The sequence below is a fragment of the Octopus sinensis genome, linkage group LG20 (genome assembly GCF_006345805.1).
Source record: "Octopus sinensis linkage group LG20, ASM634580v1, whole genome shotgun sequence".
NCBI lineage: Eukaryota > Metazoa > Mollusca > Cephalopoda > Octopoda > Octopodidae > Octopus > Octopus sinensis.
Window position 1 is genome coordinate 17,897,384 of NC_043016.1, and position 23,711 is coordinate 17,921,094.

At 37.5% G+C, this 23,711-nt stretch overlaps 1 protein-coding gene across 2 annotated transcripts in view; it reads left to right on the forward strand.

The window, feature by feature from the left end:
• The window catches only part of LOC115222574 (transient-receptor-potential-like protein), a 113,922-nt gene that overhangs the window by 34,585 nt on the left and 55,626 nt on the right, over positions 1 to 23,711 (forward strand). For both annotated transcript variants that reach the window (XM_029792849.2, XM_029792850.2), the window contains exon 3: positions 12,571 to 12,913. In XM_029792849.2, coding sequence (XP_029648709.1) covers positions 12,571 to 12,913 — 343 coding nt within the window. The remainder of the gene's footprint in view (positions 1 to 12,570; positions 12,914 to 23,711) is intronic.

Sequence of the window (23,711 nt, forward strand, 5' to 3'; positions counted from 1 at the left end):
TCATTGAAAATATCCTATGAGTTTATCAATTCCATAATCTTCTTCACCACCATGACAATCATCAACATCATCATCATCTTCACCACTACCATCACAATCATCATCACCATCTCATCTTCACTATCACAATCATCATCATTTTCATCTTCACTACCACCACCACCATCACAGTCATCACCATCTTCATCATCTTCTCTATCACAATCATCATCATTTTCATCTTCACCACCACCACCACCATCACAGTCATCATCTTCATCATCTTCACTATCACAATCATCATCATTTTCATCTTCACCACCACCACCATCACAGTCATCATCATCATCATCATTTTCATCATCATCATCATCATCATCATCATCATCACCATCTTTACTATCACAATCATCATCATTTTCATCTTCACCACCACCACCACCATCACAGTCATCATCATCATCATCTTCACTATCACAATCATCATCATTTTCATCTTCACCACCACCATCATCACAGTCATCATCATCATCATCATCATTTTCATCATCATCATCATCATCATCATCATCATCTTCACTATCACAATCATCATCATTTTCATCTTCACCACCACCACCACCATCACAGTCATCATCACTACCACCATCACCACAATAACATCTCCCATGGTCCTGGCACTGTACTTTTCCTCCATCTCCTTCACGGCATGTTACACTTGAAACTTTTAAAATCTTTGGTTCATTAATATTGCATGGTAAAAGCTTTTCAGATCTTTCATTCTAACACTTCTAACATCCTCATGTGTTATTGTTTCTGGTCCTGAAGTTCAATGATCTTTGTTTTTGTTTTATGTTGGTTTTTTTTTCCACATTTTAATATCAATTGAGGAATTTCTTCTGTCATAGGCGCAGGAGTGGATGTGTGGTAAGTAGCTTGCTTACCAGCCATATGGTTCCGGGTTCAATCCCAGTGCGTGGCACTTTGGGCAAGTGTCTTCTACTATAGCCCCGGGCCGACCAAAGCCTTGAGTGGATTTGGTAGACGGAAACTGAAAGAAGCCCGTCGTATATATGAGTATATATATATGTGTATGTATGTGTGTATGTATGTATGTGTGTATGTATGTATGTATGTACGTATGTATGTATGTAAAGGTAAAGACCCCCTTTGGTCATGAATGACCATGAAATTGCATCTAGAAAGTTCCCCTCCAAGGCACAAGTCTGGACAAGGTTGTTTATGGAAGACCAGCAGTCACCCATGCATACCAACTTCCTCCCCTCTCCATACCACCGATGTTATCCAAGGGAAAGGCAACAGCAGATACAGCTTGGCACCTGTGATGTCACAACTCATTTCTACAGCTGAGTGAACAGAAGCAATGTAAAATAAAGTGTCTTGCTCAAGAACACAACACACAGCCTGGTCCGGGATTCTAATTTATTACCTCAAGATTGTAAGGCTGATGCTCTAACCACTGAGCCATGCACCTTCATACACACACACACACACACACACATATTTACACAACAAACTTCTTTCAATTTTTGTTCATCAAATTCACTCACAAGTCTTTGGTCAGCCTTCAGTGCAATAGTAAAAGGCGCATGTCCAAGGGACTGCACAGTGAAATTAAACCTAAAACCATCTGATTGGAGAACATCTGCACTAGTGTGTGTGTGTGCGTGTGTGTGTATACATACATAATGCAGAGACAAAATATTTTATAAAAATCTTTATATATAAAAGTGAAGTTGTGTGTCTGTCTCTTATGATTTAGATTCCTAACTACTCCCACATTTTGTGGTGCAGTTTAACCAAAAGCGGGTATCTTATAGTCGTGATTCATATCGAGCCCTTCTGGGTATTAGCGCGCATCTACGATGAGTGTACGATTTTTTAAAAAGTTTACCATCATTTTTTTCCATTTTAATGCATTTTTTTCGCAATTATATAAGGGAAGTAGCTCTCTAAAAATGTCTACGATGAGTCAAAGATTTAAAAAAAAAATTTACCATCATTTTTTTTTTCCATTTTTAATGCATTTTTTTGCTATTTTTTGGCTATAACTCTCTAAAAATGCTTATATAGTTATTTCCCTTACAAACCCGAGCAACGCCGGGCAATACTGCTAGTGTTTATTATAAATCTTCAATATACAATTTTAGATTCATACTGTCACAGAATAAACAACATAATGGAAAGATGTAATTTATTTTCTAATCTCAATATCTATATAAACACAATATGCTGTAGTGGTATTTATACATTTACTGTTGTGTTAGATAAGATAAATCTATATATTCAAATGTGTGCACTGATATATTGTTAATAAAGATTGATTTAGCCTATTTACACACATTTACGCATGCATGTGCATACGTATAAATATATGTATATATACATATACACACACACACATTCATGTATATAAACACAAATGCACACACACATTATATATATATATATATACACAGCATGGAATATGAATGATGATGATGATGATGTATATCACTTTTTAACATTTGTTGATCAAAAATAATTAAATAAATAAATGGATGCACGTGTGGGTGTGCATGCACATGTGTCTATATGGATGGAAAGACAGTCAGACTGATAGACAGAATTATATACATACATACATACATATAATATATATATATATATATATATACACACACACACATCACACATGTAACTATGTATGCATATACATTTTATATATAAATGTATTTATGTACGTGTATATATATGTATATATATATGTATATGTGTGTGTGTATGTTTGTATGTATGTATATGTATATATATATAATATATATTATATATATATATATATATGCAAATTTACTATAAAAGTCCAAACAAGTTTATATAGGTAAATACAGAGTAGTTATATAACATTAGATATAAATAAATATAGAGTGTCGTGTGTATGTGCTTGTAAGTATATATAGCAACTTTTCTTTAAATTGAAAAATTCATTTAATTGCAGAGCAGCAAAAAGAAACCAAAAAAAAAAAACATTGAAATTAGAGAGTAATTTTATCTTTTTTTTTTTTCACTATTTTTTTTTCCCAGGTGTAATAATACAGTTACCGAATTTCATTGAACTTCAAATTTCAATTAGATGTTTTATTCCTAACTCAGTGTGTAAAATAAAATTAATTTTTTTTTTTAAATCAAATGAATTAAAAACATAAAAATAAAACCCACCATCCCCGAAAATGCACGAAATTAAAACCACGACAACAACAACAACAACAACCAACACAAAATGAAGTGTTGATAAAAATTTTCACATCCCTGTCTTGGCTGTTGATGATATGCAATAGTACAGTTAGCTGACTGCTACTACATCAGCTGTAGCAGCAACAACAACAACAACATCACACCGACAGCCACTGCTGCAGCAGTAGGGGCAGCCATTTCTAACCATTCTTGGGAATGATACTCTGGCATTCATTTCAACAAATGGTAAAAATTACAGCAGCCTTTGTAGAATATACAATCTTGTTTACAAGTGTTAGCAACATCCTCTTCTACTTAACGGCATCATTTATAATTACATGCTGCTGCTGCTGTAGTTGCTGCTGGTGCTGCTGGTGCTGTTTATGCTTGCTACCTGCGAACGATGATGACGACGATGAGGGTGATGAGGATGATGATGATTGACTAGAGTAATGGTGATGATGAGAGTGATAATTGTGATGAGATGAGGATGATGGTAGTGGTGGTGATGGTGGTGGTGGTGATGGTGGTGATGACGATAGTGGTGGTAGTGGATGGTGATGATGATGATGATGATGATGACGACGATGAGGGTGATGATGATGATGATTGCTGAGAGTAATGGTGATGATGAGAGTGATAATTGTGATGAGATGAGGATGATGATGGTAGTGGTGGTGATGGTGGTGGTGGTGATGAAGATGATAATGATGATGGTGATGATGATGACGTCGAGGAGGAGGATGATGATAGTAGTGGTAGTGGATGATGATGGTGATGATGTGGGTGATAATTGTGATGCGATGATGATGATGATAGTAGTGGTGGTGATGGTGCTGGTGAGGACTGATGGTGATGGTGGTGATGAGGAAGATGATAATGATGATGGTAGTGATGATGACGAGGAGGGTGATGATGATGATGATTTATGAGAGTAATGGTGATGATGAGGGTGATGATGATGATGATGACGACGATGAGGGTGATGATGATGATGATTGATGAGAGTAATGGTGATGATGAGGGTGATAATTGTGATGCGATGATGATGATTATGGTAGTGGTAATGGTGGTGGTGAGGACAGTGATGGTGGTGGTGAAGATGATGATGAAGATGGTAATGATGATGGTGATGATGATGACAAGGAGGAGGTGGATGATAGTGGTGGTAGTGGATGATGAGGGTGATAATTGTGATGTGATGATGATGGTAGTGGTAATGGTGGTGGTTGTGGTGAGGACAGTGGTGGTGAAGATGATGATGAAGATGGTAATGATGATGGTGATGATGATGACGAGGAGGAGGATGATGATAGTGGTGGTAGTGGATGATGATAGTGGTGGTAGTGGATGATCATCATCATCATCGTCATAACGATGAGGAGAATATTGATGGCAATGAATAAGGTGATGGTGATGCTGATGGTGATGCTGAGGAGGATGACGATCAAGTGCTGTTGATGCCGGTGCCAATTCTACTGGTGCTGCTACTGCATCATGTGCTGCTGATGCTGCTGCTGCTGGTCATGCTGCATCTTCGTGTTGTTGATGTCGATGCTAATGCCACTGCCTCATATGCTGCTGCTGCTGTTGATGCTGCTGCTGCTGCTGCTGCTGCTGCTGCTGTTGATGCTGCTGCTGTTGACGCTGCTGCTGCTGCTGCTGCTGCTGCTGCTGCTGCTGCTGCTGCTGCTGTTGCTGTTCCTTGTTGTTTGTGCTGCATCAGATGTTATTGGCCATGGTGTCACCTGTCACCATTTTGATTACCACTGCCTACAATAACAAGCACTACAACAGTTGCTGCTACAACCACAATCACTACCACAGTGACTACCACAAGTACTATCAACACCGCGTCACCATTGCTTTGCCACTACTACTATTACAACTACTACCAACAATAACCCTAACAATGCAAGCACCACCATTGCCACTACCACCACCACCACCACCACCACCACTAGTACTGCTACTAATACTACTACTATTACTACTACTTCTACTACGATTATCAACCTGAGTTTGTACATTAACAGAAAAATAAGCATTTTGTAATCGATTATATATATGCATATGTGTATATATATATATATACACACACATGTATAATCAATATGCATATGTATATATATATATACTCTTTACCCTTTTACTTGTTTCAGTCGTGTGACTGTGGCCATGCTGGAGCACCACCTTTAGTTGAGAAAATCGACCCCAGGACTTATTCTTTGTAAGCCTAGTACTTATTCTATCGGTTTCTTTTGCTGAACCGCTAAGTTATGGGGACATAAACACACCAGCATCAGTTGTCAAGCGATGTTGGGGGAACAAACACAGACACACATATATATACATGTATATGATGGGCTTCTTTCAGTTTCCATCTACCAAATCCACTCACAAGGCTTTATTCAGCCCGTGGCTATAGTAGAAGACAGTTGCCCTAGGTGAACGCAGTGGGACTGAACCCAGAACCTTGTGGTTCGTAAGCAAGCTACTTACCACACAGCCACTCCTACACCTTCATGATAAAATTATTTTAACATTTTCTACCTTGTTTTATTTTCCTTATACATATCAACTCATATGTCACTTTTCAACCTTCTACATACATATATATATATATATATATATATATATATATACATACACATGGGAATGTTTTGTTTGGTTGATGCCAGTCCCCCCACCCTCTGACTGGCTCCTGTGCCGGCAGCACATGAAAAAGCACCCACTACACTCTTGAAGTGGTTGACATTAGGAAGGTCACCCAGCTGTAGAAACCTTGCCAGATCAGATTGGAGCCTGGTGCAGCCTATTGGTTTGCCAGTCCCCAGTCAAACCATCAAACCCATGACAGCATGGAAATTGGATATTAAACCATGATGATGATGATGATGACTGTCCCATGGAAAGAAGTGGGTGATGAGGCCTCTGAATGAAAGCATGCCAGATGTGGGAGGCTTCTGCAGGATTGCAGGGAGAAAGGATGGCAGGTACAGCTTTTCCCATGTTACCAATATATATATATATATATATATATATTGGTAACATGGAGTGGAGAGGCTGGTATGCTTGGGTGACTGTTAGCCTTCCACAAACAACCTTACCTGGACTTGTGCCAAGGAAGAGGAACTTTCTAGGTGCAATCCCATACTTGTTCATGAACGAAAGGGGCCTTTACTTTTCTTATATATATTGTGTATGTATGTATGTATGTCTTAGTTTGGTACTCTGGTGCACTTTTAGCCTAGCTAGATGTGTTAAACCCTAAGCCATGGTGAAGGCAACTAATCCAAGAGGTGGAGAAGTCTAATAGAAAATCCTGAGATATGTTGTTCATTGAGTTTGTAGGGGTATTTGTACCAACTTTCAGCTGTTATCATTAGCAAAAAATGCAACTGGTCCTATACAAGTTTTCACCATTGAAAATAAATCATCCATGAGGGGAGTCTAATAGTTATAATATTGGTTGTTTGACCTTTATGCATGAAAGCTGATGGAAGAATTTACTAGATCACTATGCATATATGTATGTATGTATATTAGTACATACATAATAGATGTACACACCCATACTTTTCTAAGTTGATATTATTATCATTATTATTAAGGTGGTGAGCCGGTAGAATCATTAACACACCAGACAAAATGCTTAGCAACATCCCAACTTTCTTTAAGTTCTGAGTTCAAATTCCACCAATTTTGACTTTGCCTTCCATACTTCCAAGGTTGATGAAATAAATACCAGTTGAGCCTTGGGAGTTGGTGTAATCAACAAGACCCCCTCCCACAAAAATTCCAGATAACATTGTGCCTATAATAGATATTATTATTATTATTATTATTATTGAGTGAGAGAGCAGTACATGCCATCAAAGTGGCACTGGGGTAAAATATACGAAACCCAGTATACCCATCATGACTACTCATCTGATAATTACACTAGGCACATGCATCACAACCATATGTGTGCGACATAGTGATCTCATATCAAGATAAACAGCACATGACCTTGCAGGTGGAGCCCAGTTAGAATTTTCTTCAGGTCGATTAGCCCATCCTGCTCAAAAGGTCCCTGAATAAGGGTTGTTTAAGGATGATGAACAAAACACCCATGCTTCCAGAGGTGAATAATTCAAACCCCAAAGAATTCTTCTCAACACATAGCTATGATGCTCCCCACTGTTTCTGCTCGTGATCAGAGATGCACATATCGTCAGCCACTAAGGGACATGCTCAACTGGTTAAGGTCAAACAACTGACAAGCAAATCTGTGGTATTGAGCAGAATATTTATTATTATTATTATTTTTTTTTTTTACAGACTTATTCTTTAAGGCAGTGAGCTGGCAGAATCATTAGCACACCCAGTAAAATGCTTAGTGGCATTTTGTCCATCTTTATGTTGTAAGTTTGAGGTTGACTCTGCCTTTCATCCTTTCAGGGTCATTAAATTAAGTGCCAGTGAAACACTGAGGTCGATGTAAATGACTTACCCACTCCCCCAAAATTTCAGGCCTTGTACCTATATTAGAACGGTGGGCCTTCCTTTTGAATGTTGGGCTGAATTCCTTTCAAGCATTGGGCTTCATGGAGATAAAGTGGCTGAATTCCTTTTGAGTGTTGGGCCTCACAGAGGCAATGACCAAGACTTTTGACATTATGTCATGCTTGAGAAGAAGAACCATCAAGCTGAGCAGAATCACAGTTGTGGTGGATACCAGCATCATGCAAATGGCACCCATGCAAGTGGCACATAAAAGCACCCATTACACTCTCGGAGTGGTTGGTGTTAGGAAGGGCATCCAGCCATAGAAAACCATGCCAAATCAGACTGAAGCCTGGTGCAGCCTTCCAGCGTGCCACCCTAGTCAAACCATCCAACCCATGCCAGCAAGGACAACAGACGTTAAATGATGACAACTACTACTACTACTATAGCTAACATATTTTGTTACCAACTGTTCACTTCCCATGAACCAAGTTGGTGTTTACTTCTCAAATCTCCAGAACTTTACAGAGATTCTTTACACTGCTAAGTAAATACTGTTTTCTGGATACACTGCATTTTCATTTTTATTCCTAATTTTCTCAACCAATTTTTTAATTTCCTTGCTCCATCATCATCATTATCATCATCATCATTCAATGTCCATTTTACATGCCAGCATGGGTTGGATTGGTCGAAGAGTGCGGTATAAGTTCAGCTCTTTGCATTCCAAGTTCAAATCATGTTATTATTGGGCAATTATAACATAAAATATGATACATAAATAAAGAGACAAATAAGACACAACAACCCTCCCATCATCACTATGATTTATTTGGTTAAGAGAGAAAAGTAAATGTATAACATGTCATTTTACTCGTTAGCTCTGTAACATCATTAGTCAAAAGTTCAAACACTTCTAAACATTAAATTTCTCTTTGATGTCTTCAGAATCAATAGAATAAATAACATTTATACATTAAATTCACCTTGCTCAAATATCTAAAAGCAGATGGAAATAAATTATTATTATTATTATTATTATTATTATTATTATTATTATTATTATTATTATTATCATTATTATTATTATTATTATTATTATTATTATTATTATTATTATTATTATCATTATTACTATTATTATTATTATTATTATTATTATTATTATTATTATCATTATTACTATTATTATTATTATTATTATTATTATTATTATTATTATTATCATTATTATTATTATTATTATTATTATTATTATTATTATTATTATTATCATTATTATTATTATTATTATTATTATTATTATTGTTATTCACTGTTACAAGATATTGATGTTATTTCGTCAATATTGATGATTAATAATACCTCACCTGATGATGTAACATCAATGCATCAAATTATGTCTCCTATCTGATCTCAATGCATCATCTCAGATGAAAAGCAGTTTTTGTCCTTCGTTCATTAAGTCCTTTTATGTTGTTCATATTTATTCTTACTTTGTATCAAGAACTTTCTGGATAATTCTTGCTGAGCCAAGTAAACAATTCTAATTTTCCAAGGTGTGATGTCAGATTTTTTATATCAGTTTTCCAAGGCCACCATAGTAAGTGGTTGGATCTTTTAACATGATTACCTTCTTTGTTCTAGTGTTTGAGAAATTCATACTTCAAGTTGGTATTTTGATACTCTTTTACTTCTATTTTCTCGATTCTGGTATCATCAGGTGGGCATGTAACATCAATTACAAAATAGCTTCATGATTCTGGTAGCAAACACAACTGACAGAATTATTCCCTGCTATCTTCACCTGTGGAAGAACATCCCCCAATATGAGAGAGTTGTCTCCACAGTATTTGATCTTTGGCAAGAGCATTCAGGGGAAAACTGTGTCAAGACTCATCCATGTTGTGTTGTTATCTCTCCATCTCTGAGGTTGCCAACCTCTGTTTCACTTCCCATTAACTGTGCCTTCCCAACAGATCTTTCTGGTGCCCCAAATCATTTGTTTATTGTGGCTAAGCAGTTTGAGTATATTATTTTTGATGACAGAGGTAATTGGTAGCAATTCTGCTATTCATCTTAACTCTTCAATACTGACATGGCCTGAGAGTTTGGAGTTAGTAATAAGTTGCATTACATAATTCTGAGAGACTTCTACCTTCTGTAGTACCACAGAAATCCAGTTGACACATTCTTTTCTACTCTAGGCACAAGGCCCGAAATTTTGGGGGAGAGGCCAGTCGATTAGATCGACCCCAGTACACAACTGGTACCTAATTTATCGACCCCGAAAGGATGAAAGGCAAAGTCAACCTCGGCGGAATTTGAACTCAGAACATAAAGACAGATGAAATACCGCTAAGCATTTCGCTCAGCATGCTAACGTTTCTGCCAGCTCGCCACCAGTTGACACATTCTAACCCAGTTGTTCCAAAGGTGGGCAGTATTGCCCCCTTGTGGGGCAGTAGAAAGATACAGCAGGGGTCAATGTAATTGACTAGTCCCCACCTCCCCCAAGCTCCCTTGTGACAAAAATTTGAAATAATAATAATAATTATCATCATCATCATTATTATTATTGATAAGACAGCAAGCTGACAGAGTTGTCCGTTTGTTGGACAAATGCATAGTAGTTCTTTTATGGTTTATTACATTCTGAGTTGAAATTTCACCAAGGTTAACTTTGCCTTTTCTCCTCTTGAGATAGGTAAAATAAGTACCAGTTGAGCACCGAGGTTGATGATGTAAACTTACCCTTTCCCTAAAATTGCTGGCCCCATGCAAAAATTTGAAACTATTCTTCTTCTTCTTCTTATTATTATTATTATTATTTAAGATGTCGCACAGTATCCATTACCTTGATCTTATTGATTGAAGATATTGTGTATACTGGGGGTTCGTACTGTCTATAAAGTCACAACTAGGACCTCAGACAGACAGTACTTTATGCAATATGTGTGCAGTTCCAAGTAATACCGACTTTTGCAATACACCTAGATTGTAGGGTATTTCTAAAATTTCCAGATGTTTCTTCAGTTTGGGTGGAACAAGGACAACCTTTATGTTTGACTCTCATAGCTGCCACATTTTGGAATTCTCAGGCCTCCATATTTATCAATCTTTTCTTCTTCTTCTTATTATTATTATTATTGTTGTTGTTGTTGTTATCATTATTATTATTATTATTATTACTATTGAAGACATCACACAGTATCCAATATTGCGATGTTGTAGATTGAAGATACTGTTTCTACGAGGGGTTTCTACTGTTTGTCAAGTCACAACTAGGACCTCAGACAGACAGTGCTTTATGCTATATGCTTGCAGTTCCAAGTAATACACCTAGATTCTAGGCTAATTATAAAGTTTCCAAATGTTCCTTCAGGTTGGATGGTACTGAATTCAGTGCTCCGATGACAACAGGGATTACCTTTATGTTTGATTCTCACAGCCGCTACATTTTGGCAATTTCAATTCTCAGGTCTCCATATTTATCAGTCTTTTCTCTTCCTTTCATGATAATATGTTGATCTCCTGGCTCTGCCACATCAGTTATTAAGCACTGTTTGTCTCTCCTAAAGATTATTACGTGGAGGCACATGACTTAGTGGTTAGGGTGTCACCACCATGATCGTAAGATTGTGGTTTCAATTCCTGGACCGGGCGATGTGTTGTGTTCTTGAGCGAAACACTTCGTTTCACATTGCTCCAGTCCACTCAGCTGGCAAAAATGAGTAACGCTGTGATGGATTGGCGTCCTGTCCAGCTAGGGAATACATATGCCATAGAAACTGGGAAACCAGGCCCATGAGCCTGGCTAGGCTTTAAAAAGGGCGCATTTATTTTTTTTAAAGGTTATTACATCTGGCCTTCAGTGCTCTAACACCTTGTCTGTCTGGAAGTCAAAGGATCTTTGCCTTCTTAGTTTCATCCATTACCTTTCCTGCTGTATTTTGGTATCAAGCACCTGTTATCTCATATCCATACTTCCGGTATAGTAGCCAGTGGAGGTTTTGAGTTTCCTTGTCATGTCTGTGCTTGTACTCTTTCTGCACAAGACTTGCATTGTGAGTCACGTTTTTGGCCTTCCCAAATATTCTGCAGAGGTTTGTTGCATTTGTGCAGTATATATCCTTTTTCACTGAGTTTGTATTCAATGCCTGGTCTTGGGCAGCACAATTATTAAGCTTGGCAGCAAGCTGACAGAATTATTAGCACACCAGAGGAAATGCTCACTAGCATTTCATCTACCTTCATGTTTTGAGTTCAAACTCCACCAAGGTCAACTTTGCTGTCATACTTTAAGGGTCACCAGTTTAGTACTGGGGTTGATGTAATTGACTATTTCACTCCTCCAAATTTCAGACCTCGTTCCTTTAGTAGAAGGGATCATTTGTATTAATACTGTTCTTGCCATTAGTATTGTTAATAACATTGCCATTATTGTTGTTGTTGTTGTTGTTATCATCATTATTATTATTATTATTATTATTATTATTATTACTACAGTATCCAATATTGTGATGTTGTAGATTAAGGCAGCAAGCTGGCAGTGTCATTAACACATTGGATGAAATGCTTAGAGGTGTTTTGCGCATCACTACATTCTGAGTTCAAATTCCACTGAGGTCAACTTTGCCTTTCATCCTTTTGGGGTCAATAAATTAAGTATCAGTGGCATACTGGGATCGATCTAATCAACTGGCATCCTCCCCAAAAATTTCAGGCCTTATGCCTATAGTAGAAAGTATTATTATTGTTAATTTTGTCTTGGTATGATTTCATTTAACCTTTATTTCTAAAATGGCTTCAGTACAAATTGAAACTCAAACATTTTATTTCTATTTTTTTTTCTTTTTACAGTTTGTCGCACACCCACACTGCCAGCAACTTTTAACTTCGATATGGTACGAAGGTCTTCCAGGATGGAGAAAGAGGAATGGTTTCACAAAATTACTAATGTGTATCGGCCTCATACTGCTGTTGCCATTTATGGCAGTTTACTATTGGATTTTTCCACGGAGTAAAATTGGTCAAATTCTCCGAAGTCCTTTCATGAAATTTTTATATCACAGTGCGTCATTTGGTGCATTTCTGTCGCTATTAGTTTGTGCATCAACAGACATTAGCAGCAAACCTGGCCGAGAAAGATTGCGAAGTCCTCCGCCATCAGTTTTGGAATGGCTAATTGTTTTTTGGGTCACAGGTGAGTAAGATTTCATGGTTCATTTGTTATTATTTTTATGTTGTTTTTGTTTTTTTTCCTTCTGCTCTACTCTCTGCTCTTTCTCAATGGAACTGGGGTCATTCAAGGTAAGAGGTTCCAAAGGCATCCTCGTGTGTAGAGCTGACCAGGTCTACTTCTACTAGTGCCCCACCCCCAACTCTCACCTCCATCACACAAGCAGTCCTGTGTCAGCTCTTCTGCATCTTCCAAAGTGACATCAAGCCTCTGGAGATCTTCCTTAATCACATCCCACCATCTGATGCAGAGCCTGCCACAGGGCCTCTTCCATTCTGCAAGCTGCTGCATCAAACAAGAGTAAGGCCCAGGTAGGATGATCTGACAGGAGAAGCGGAGGACATGTCCATACAAACATGTTATTAATATCTTATACTGACTTATTTATTTGCTTGGATGCTTGTATTTCGCAATCTATTTTTGTTCTGTTCTTCCATACTATTTCACACTCTGAAAGCTCTAATTCAGAGAATTATGATATGCATAGTTAAAGACTTTCGTGTGGACAATATTTTATTCATGCTGTTCCAGTACTCTAGTTTTATTACCCAAGGTGCACTACAGATGCAGTCTATATTTTGTTCACATTCTTACAATAGCATACACACACACATTTATACACACCCTTACACATACATGTACATACACGCATATGTACACACATATATATATACATGTACAGAAAAACACGCATATGTGTATGTACACACATAAAATACATTTCCACCAGTATACATGCGTACACAGACATGTACAAACACAAACTCATGCACACACACACATACACACATATGTACACACACATACACATGTAGACAAAAATACACATACACATACACATGTACACATACACACATGTACACACACAAAATACATGTCCACCAGTGTACACACACATACACATGTAGACAAAAATACACATACAAAATACATGTCCATCAGTGTACACACACAAATACATACATGTACATACACACATATACTCATGTACACAAAAACACGTGTACACACACACATATACACATACACACACAAAAAAAATGTCCACCAGTGTACACACACATATTTACACACATATACACATGTACACAAAACCACATACGTGTACATACACACATGTATACATACACACGTACGCACACAAAATACCAGTGTACACACACATGCACACACAAAGCTCATACAAGCATACTGGTACATGATTATGTTTTAATGTATACACATTTATATGTTTCTGTGTGATTTTTCTTTTGAAATCCCTTAAATCCTCCAATGAAGAAAGTGTTGTATCATCTATGAAACAAATCCCTAACATTTGAAATGAAATGGTTTCTAATTTTAGCACAAGGCCAGCAGTTTTAGGGGGGGGAGGTTAAGTCAACTACATCAACCCCAGTGTTTAACTGGTACTTATTTTATTGACCCTGAAAAAATAAAAGGGAAAGTCAACCTCAGTGGCATTTAACCCAATGGAAATAAAAGCAATATTAAAATGTTAGATGTTGAATTTTAGAAAGGTTTTGCATATATTTACTATTCCATGCACAAATTAAATTTACAAAAAATTGTGTTCATCATCATCACCATCATCCGTTATTTAATGTCTGTTTTCCATACTGACATGGGTTGGTCAGTTTGACAAGAGTGGCTCCATAGTCTGATTTGGCCACATTTCTATGGCTGGATATCCTTCCTCATGCCAACCACTTTAGAGGGGGCTAGGTGCTTTTCACATGACACCAGTGCCAGTATCTTTTATATGGCACCAACACAAAGGGATTTTTATGTCACTTCAGTACCAGTGCCTTTTATGTTGCACCAAAACCAATGCTTTTTGCATGGCACCAAAATGAAATACTTTTTATGTTGCATCAGCACCAGTGCATTTTATGTTGCAATAACACCACTGCTTTTCACATGGCACCAGTGCCAGTATTTTTACATGGCATCATCATCAGTGCATTTTACAGTGCACAAACACTAATACTTTTTATATGGCACCAACATGAAATGCTTTTTTATGTTGCATCAGCACCAATGCATCCTATGGTGCACCAACGTCAATTCTTTTTATATAGCACCAATATGAAATACTTTTTATGTTGCTTCACCAATGATGCATTTTACATTGTACCAACAAATGCTTTTTATGCTGCATCATCACCAATGCATTTTACGGTGCATCATCAATGCTGTTTACATGGCACCAACATAAAATGCTTTTTATCTTGCATCAGCACCAATGCATTTTACAATGCACCAACATCAATTCTTTTTACATGGCACCAACATAAAATGCTTTTTTAATCTTGCATCAGCACCAATGCATTTTATGGTGCACCAGCATCAATTCTTTTTACATGGCACCAACATGAAATACTTTTATGTTGCATCAGCAATGATGCATTTTACATTGCATCAACATCAATGCTTTTTACATGGCACCAACATGAAATGCTTTTTATGTTGCATCATCACCAATGCATTTTACGGTGCACCAACATCAATACTTTTTACATGGCACCAAAATGAAATACTTTTTATGTTGCACCATCACCAGTGCTTTTTACATGCCACCAGTTTCGGCGCTTTTTATAGAGCACCACCACCAATTTTGTTTGCCTGAGAACCCTAGATTTTCAAGATTGCCACTGCCAGTTATCATCTCTTCCTCCAACCTGACCCACTCCTATTTCTTTCACCTTTTTCCCGCCAAACATGTTGGCCATTCACTGCATCACCTGTGTCCCTATATTCCCCACAACTAACAATCACCTCAGTCAATCACTAGTCCCTTTTTCCCTTTCTTCCTCACCTATTTTTCTGTCCTTGCCCACCTCAAGGGATGCCCTGACATATCATTATCATCATTTCTTTTCCTGCAAGGAGTAGTCATATATCTTCTCTGCAACAAAACACCTGTTCTTATTCTTCTACCATACTTTTGCATAGCCCACCTCCCTCAATATTACCAACTCTCCATTCAGTTAAGGGGAAAGGGTCATATCTTGCAAGTTACTTGATAATCTCACTAGTAGCAGTGACAAAAAACTAAAAAAAAAAGAAAAAAGCTCCCACCACATTCTACAAAGTGGTTGGCATCAGGAAGAGCGTCCAACCATAGAAAATGTGCCAAAACAAAAAAACAAACACTGAAATCTGACACAGTTCTCTGACCTGTTACAGCCTGTCAAACCATCCAACCCATGTCAGCATTCAATACAAATGATGATGATGATGTAGTGGGTGGAGAGCTAATTCCCTAAAGATTATTGGTAACAAATGTAAATTATAGACTGGCAAGAGATGTTGTTGTAGATTTCAAATCTGTTCTTTATAAATGTTTTGTTTTTCATCATCTATTATTAATGAAATGATTGCATCTGCTGGGCAGCCGACCAACAAAATGGCACATATTCTTCTTGCTTTTGTCCCAGACAACTACATTAGGTTTTGTTGCGTTTGCATTTGACAGAAATTTTGTTGTGTTTGTAACTGATGGAAAATTTCTCCAGTATCACTCTAAAGACCATTATTGAATCAATTTTTTCACTTTAAATGGTTGCTGGGGAAAGATGGGGGCAGCATGTATGGATGGATAGACAGACAATCAGAATGAAAAATAGCAAAAAAGCAGGTATAAACAGAGAAATAGAGAAGAAAATAAGATACATCTTTTTTTTTCATTTTTATTCTTTTACTTGTTTCAATCATTTTACTGTGGCCATGCTGGAGCACCGCCTTTAGTTGAGCAAATCGCCCCCCAGAACTTATTCTTTGTAAACCTAGTACATATTCTATCAGTCTCTTTTTGCCGAACTGCTAAGTTACAGGGACATAAACACACCCGCATCGGTTGTCAAGCGATGTTGGGGGGACAAACACAGACACACAAACATATACATATATATATATATATATATACGACGGGCTTCTTTCAGTTTCCATCTACCAAATCCGCTCACAAGGCTTTGGTCGCCCCAAGGCTATAGTAGAAGACACTTGCTGAAGGTGCCACACAGTGGGACTGAACCCAGAACCATGTGGTTGGTAAGCAAGCTACTTACCACACAGCCACTCCTACTGTTTGCAATCATTTGATTGTGGCCATACTTGAGCATCACCTTCAAGACATTTTTAGGTAATTATGCTGATCTCAGAGCCCTTGCTTCTTTTTGAAATTTATTTTATCAATTGAATCACTAAGTTACATTTTTTATAAGAAAGATATAAGTACGCACCAGTTTCTGCTCATCATCCAGTGTTTTAAATCCTTGTTTTGTCCCCGTTAACAGGAGTAGCCAGATCTACCTCAATGCCATAGCAACTGAGGCAGGCAGGTGAAACCCACCTCACCTTTTGGCTGGATGGCTGGCTGGATGGATGGCTGGCTGGCTGGAGCCCATTCTCCCTTGCTATCATGAGGCATTTTTGGAGCTGGATTTTCTACAGGAAGCATGCCCTTACTTACCCCCAACCTCAGTTTCTAGACATGAGTGGTCCCAAGACCAAGGCCTTTACCACGATTTTTAAGAAATGTGGTGGAAAACTAGCTCAGGAAGGCAGTGACGCTACTCCCAGAGACCCCTTTCAGAGCCCCCCCCCCCTCTACCTACAGTTTCTATTGGTAAATATAAATAAAGATGACCAGCAAATTTCCCTCTTCTTTCAGCTACAATCTTCTGCAAGCTGTGTAGGTTGGCTCTCCTCTCAATCTCAGTGTTTGTGATTCAGTACCTGATATTTAAGGCCAGATACATTATGGTATCATTGCTTAGTACATATACTTAAAAAAAGAGAATTAATGTGTTGTGAAAGACATGTTACTTCTTCCTTCACTATCTACTGTTGAGTCAACGACGACATAAATTCAAATTTTTGGTCAAAGTTTATTTGATCTAGAAAACCAAAACAACCATCATATTTAATCTTTTGACTTTTACTTCTTTCAGTCTTTGCACTGTGGCAATACTGGGGTACAATCAATCAAACCAATCCTCAGTACTCGTTATTTTAAGTCTGGTATTATTCTGTCAGTTGGTTTTGCCAAATTGCTGAGTTACAGAGATGCAAGTAAACAAACACTGGTTGACAAGAAGTGGTGGAGGACAAACACACACATATATATATATATACACACACATATACATAATCTTTCATCACACATCTGTGACCTCTTCGGCGACACTTTTCCGTTCCATGTGTGTTCTTGCTCCACTCACTCCAACGGAGTTAGTGGAACAAATGAAAAGTGTCACTGAAGAGGTCACAGATGTGTGATGAAAAATTTCCAAACAATGGTCAGTCATTAGAATAATAAAATAACAGCAATAAACGAGTGAAGAAAAAAAATATATATATGTATATAGTGTGTGTATTTATTTGACAACAAAAAAAATAATAATAAATAAAATGATCATCTTGAAGTACAACAATATATATATACACACGCACACACACATTTATATATATATAGAGAGAGAGAGAGAGAAAATTATATAGGTAGATATATACAAACATATACATACTTATATATGTGTCTGTGTGTTTTCATCAAAAATGCAGACAAACACCATCTCTCCTATTGATTGACTTGAAAAGTTGTTAGGATATTAAAATATTTTTACTAATATGAAACCAATGGTAACCTCAATACAAAAATAAAGACATTTTATACACCAATGCGGTGTCAAGCACACATTCTCATTGTTCAACATTTATGTCTATTATTTACATTCGATAGATATTTGTCCTCATCTTGTTTGTTGTTAACACAATGTTTCGGCTGATGTACCCTCCACCTTTCATCAGGTGTCTTGGGGACATATGGCATAGTGGTTAAGAGCACAGGCTACTAACTCCAAGATTCCGAGTTCAATTCCAGGCAGTGACCTGAATAATAATAATAATAATAATAATAATAATAACATCAAAAAATACCTTAGGAATGAGAACCCAGGTTCGAAATTTCCCCAAGACACCTGATGAAAGCTGGAAGGTATATCAGCCGAAACGTTGTGTTAACAACAAACAAAATGAGGACAAATATCCATCAAATGTAAATAATGTAAATAATGTACATAATTCCTCATCTCTTAAACATAGAACTATATTTATGTGTCTACTAGCAGTATCGCCCGGCGTTGCTCAGGTTTGTAAGAGAAATAACTATAAAGCATTTTTAGAGAGTTATAGCCAAAAAACAGCAAAAAAATGGAAAAAATGATGGTAAATTTTTATTAGTTAAAAAGGTGGAGTTGGCGTCCCCTAGACAGTTTGCGGTTTGTGTTTCTGATTCTCGACCCCATGTCGAATTTATCGATTTTTTTCAGAACTGGGGGAACTTTTCAAAATTTTCGCTGCGTTAGTTTTGAATTATGACATTGGGCTATGTGTGTGTCAAGTTTCATCAGAATCGGTTGAAAGCCTTGGTCAGGGTGAGGGTACAAGCAAACAGACTCACAGAAACACGCACAGACAAACTGCCGTTTATATAGAGAGAGATATATATGTGTCTGTGTGCCTGTATATTTGTTTCATGTTTATGTTACATTTAAACCCTGCTAGCATGGGTTTGATGAATATGATCCTTAAATGTTGTTTAACAGTTGGATGACCTTCTTGATTCTAGCCCTTACCTGTTCTTCAACTTAGAACTCTTTGATTTCACATGGCTTAGAAGGCAACGTACAACAACCACCCTGCCCACCAAAAGTGTTCAAACGGGCATGTGCTAATGCAGACAAACACATACATATATGCATACACACGCACACACGCTTGGGAAGCATGCAAGCATAGATGCAGACATGAGGGGCTTCTTTTCAGTTTCTGTCAACCAAATCCATTCACAAGGCTTTAATTAGTCCTGGGCTAGAGTAGCAGACACATGTGCAAAGTACCATGCAGTAGGATTCAACCCAAAGCCACGTGGTTGAGAAACGAACTTCTCAACCACACATGTATATCTGTGCCTACAGCCATGCCCGCACATATGCATTGCTGACGTCATAAGAATTGAGAAACTTAGAGAGAACGTGAAATAAATCCATTTTTGAACAGCAGCTGCCTTTGATCCTTTCAATCCAAGGGGCTTTTAAGCCAGTATTTACTAGTTATTATTTATAGTCTTATCTGCTTCAAGATACAGTAATGTCTTGATATACGATTTAATTTGTTCCCGATGACTGCTTGTAAAGGGAAAACTCGTAAAGCAGAGCTATAATTGCCCATAGTAGCTATGTTATAAATCGTAATTCATTCCTAGAAAAGTATTTTACCTATCTACTATAATATATTTCTTTATTACCCACAAGGGGCTAAACATAGAGGGGACAGACGGACGGATTAAGTCGATTACATCGACCCTAGGACTCTTGTGTTTTTCTCCGTTACGACATATGAGATCAGAAAGGAAGGGGTGATAGATGAATAAGGAAGGGGTGATGGCAAACTGGTAGTGGGAGCGTATACTCTGTGTGAGTATGTGTGTGTGTGTATGTACAAGGGAGGTATATGTGTGTGTTTGTGTGTGAGTGTGACTGTGTGTGTGTAATGGAAGTGGGATGGTGAACATTCAACACTGAAAAGAAAAATCAAACGTTTCGACTCTGTGTGAGTACGTGTGTGTGTGCGTGTGTGTGTGCGTGTACAGTTGAAGTATGTGAATGTTTGTATGTGTGAACCAGCGTTCTTTCAGTAACAAACGATGATCGATGTCACCTCTCAAAAGACAACCAATAGATAACATTGACAAAGTGTATTAATTTGATTTACCATCCATATTTATATATATATAATACTACAATTAGCCATCATTTTTGAAGGGCACGGGACCAGCTAGTAAAATTTATAATACTCGTAAGTAAATGACAATAAAACAACAGTAGGATGTAAAGAATATTTTATGGAAAGTAAAAAGAATGTCAAAATATTTTTATTATAATAAAAAATCGTTTTCTGAATCACTTTCACTTGCATTAGACTCGTGCACACCATCACTTGTCAAGAAGGTCGAGGGTGTCTTGGCATCACTCAGCAAGACTTTTGTTAGCCGCTCTCCAGCCATCTATTTAAAACTGTATACAGCTATGGTACGACCACACTTGGAATTCGCATCATCAGTTTGGAATCCCTATCTTGCTCAGAACATTGACCTCCTGGAATCTGTCCGGAGACGTGCAACCAACGCATACCCTCCATCAGACACCTACCATATTCTGAGCGCCTTGTTTCCCTGGGCATGGATTCACTGGAAGCTCCGGCGTCTGGCGACGGACTTGGTAAACACCCACAAGGTTATCAACCACCTCACCAACAACAACCCTGAACACCTTTTGATCTCCATGTGTCTAACACACGCGGACATGCCTACAAGTCAGAAAAAACACAGCTCCCTGACTTTCGAAACATTTTTTCACGCTCAGAGTTGCTGAAGCATGGAATAAACTGCCTGCGTCAGTTGTTGACTGCCATGACACTGCATCCTTTAGGCCCTCATGCTTTCCGAAATCCGCCGAAACTACACCTGATTATACATACACTTTAGATGAGTTGTAGTGCACCTGAGCACTGTACACAATATTATTATTATTATTATTATTATTATAGACACAATTGCTGATTCCCAAGCACTCGTGGACGAACTTGTAAATTTTTTTTTAAAAAAACAAGTCTAGAGTTGTTTGCTTAGAAGAAGCTTCGTTTTTTTTTTTGTTTTTTTTACTTGGTGTCATGCAGAAGCATTTGCTATACTCTTTTTACTCTTTTACTTGTTTCAGTCATATGACTGTGGCCATGCTGGAAATTATTGCTCTGCTTTACAAGTTTTCACTTTACAAGCAGTCTTCGAGAACAAATTAAAGACCCCAAGACTTATTCTTTGTAAGCCTAGTATTTATTCTATCGGTCTCTTTTGCCGAACCGTTAAGTTACAGGGACGTAAACACACCAGCATCGGTTGTCAAGCGATGTTGGGGGGACAAACACAGAGACACATACACATATATATATATATATATATACATATACATAGATACGACGGGCTTCTTTCAGTTTCCGTCTACCAAATCCACTCACAAGTCTTTGGTCAGCCCAAGTCTATTGAAGAAGACGCTTGCCCAAGGTGCCATGCAGTGGGACTGAACATGGAATCATGTGGTTCGTAAGCAAGCTACTTACCACACAGCCACTCCTACACCTATAGCAAGCTACTTACCACACAGCCACTCCTACACCTATAGCAAGCTACTTACCACACAGCCACTCCTACGCCTATGGTAGTAGAAACTTTTGCACTTTGTTCAAAATTTGGATCTTGTCTTGAGAAATAAAACTCATATACCCAGGATCTCATAATGCAGGTCCTCATAAAGTGAGGTATTACTGTACAATGTTTCAAAAAGACTCCTATAGGATTCATTAGAATCTAGGAATATTGATATGTAGGATGCCAGGATTGGCTGAGCACTTATTATCAAGCTTGCAGTACTTCCAAGCAACTCTTAGTTGTTGTATGTTGGTAGTATACTCTAGGTTTGTGTATATATATATATATATATATAAAAATTAGTAGAAAAATACAAACTGGGACAAGAACGTAAAACATTTGGAAGACGATACAAAAAACACGGACGGGACATTCGAAGCCTTCAATCTTCAGTCAAGAACCGGATCATCCTAGCAATTTCGGCTGATTAATCTTGAGATCACTCCGATCCGGCCAGCCCCAAGGAAAAACTAAGCTACGAGCATTAGATTTCTTGGAAGAAATATATATATATATATATCCGAGCGTGGCCGTCTGCCAGCCTCGTCTGGCACCTGTGTCGGTGGCACATAAAAAACACCATCCGAGCGTGGCCGTTTGCCAGCCTCGTCTGGCACCTGTGTCGGTGGCACATAAAATCACCCACTACACTCTCGGAGTGGTTGGCGTTAGGAAGGGCATCCAGCTGTAGAAACACTGCCAGATCTGACTGGACTGGTGCAGCTTTCGGGCTCCCCAGACCCCAGTTGAACCGTCCAACCCATGCTAGCATGGAAAGCGGACGTTAAATGATGATGATGATGATATTACTTATATTATATTAAACTTTTTAATACTTTTTGATAGGTTAAAAAAAATTAAAATTAATAAATTAAAAAATTTAAAGTTTGAAAAATTTAAAATTTAAAATATAAAAATATAAAAATTTATAAATATAAATTTTTAAATTTCAAATTTTAATAATTTAAATTTTGAATTTTATATTTATATATATTTTGTATATTATATTAATTATATTTATTTTTTTGGTTTTTATGTTTTGGTTTATGTCTATCACTGTTTGAGTTGCATAATAGTGGTTTTATCTCTAATTTAATTTATACATATATATATTTATATATATATATATATATAAAACACACACACACACATCAGTTTATATGTATAAATACAGTAATCCCTCACCTTATTGCGGTTCAACTATCACATGCAGTAATCCCTCACCATATTGCGGTTGACTTATCAAGCACTCAGTACATTGCAGATTTTTCTGGCTAATGTTTGTAAATTTATAACATGGAATCCTCAGTATATCACAGGTTTCTGTGGCTGATAGGTGTTTATAATTTTTTAGATTTCAGTTATTTCTGTGGGAGGTTTTGGAACATAACACCCACGATAATTGAGGGATAACTATATACACATAGACATATACCTATATACATAGGTATCAGATTCAATACAAACCATAGATCCAACTCAGAGATGGTTCCT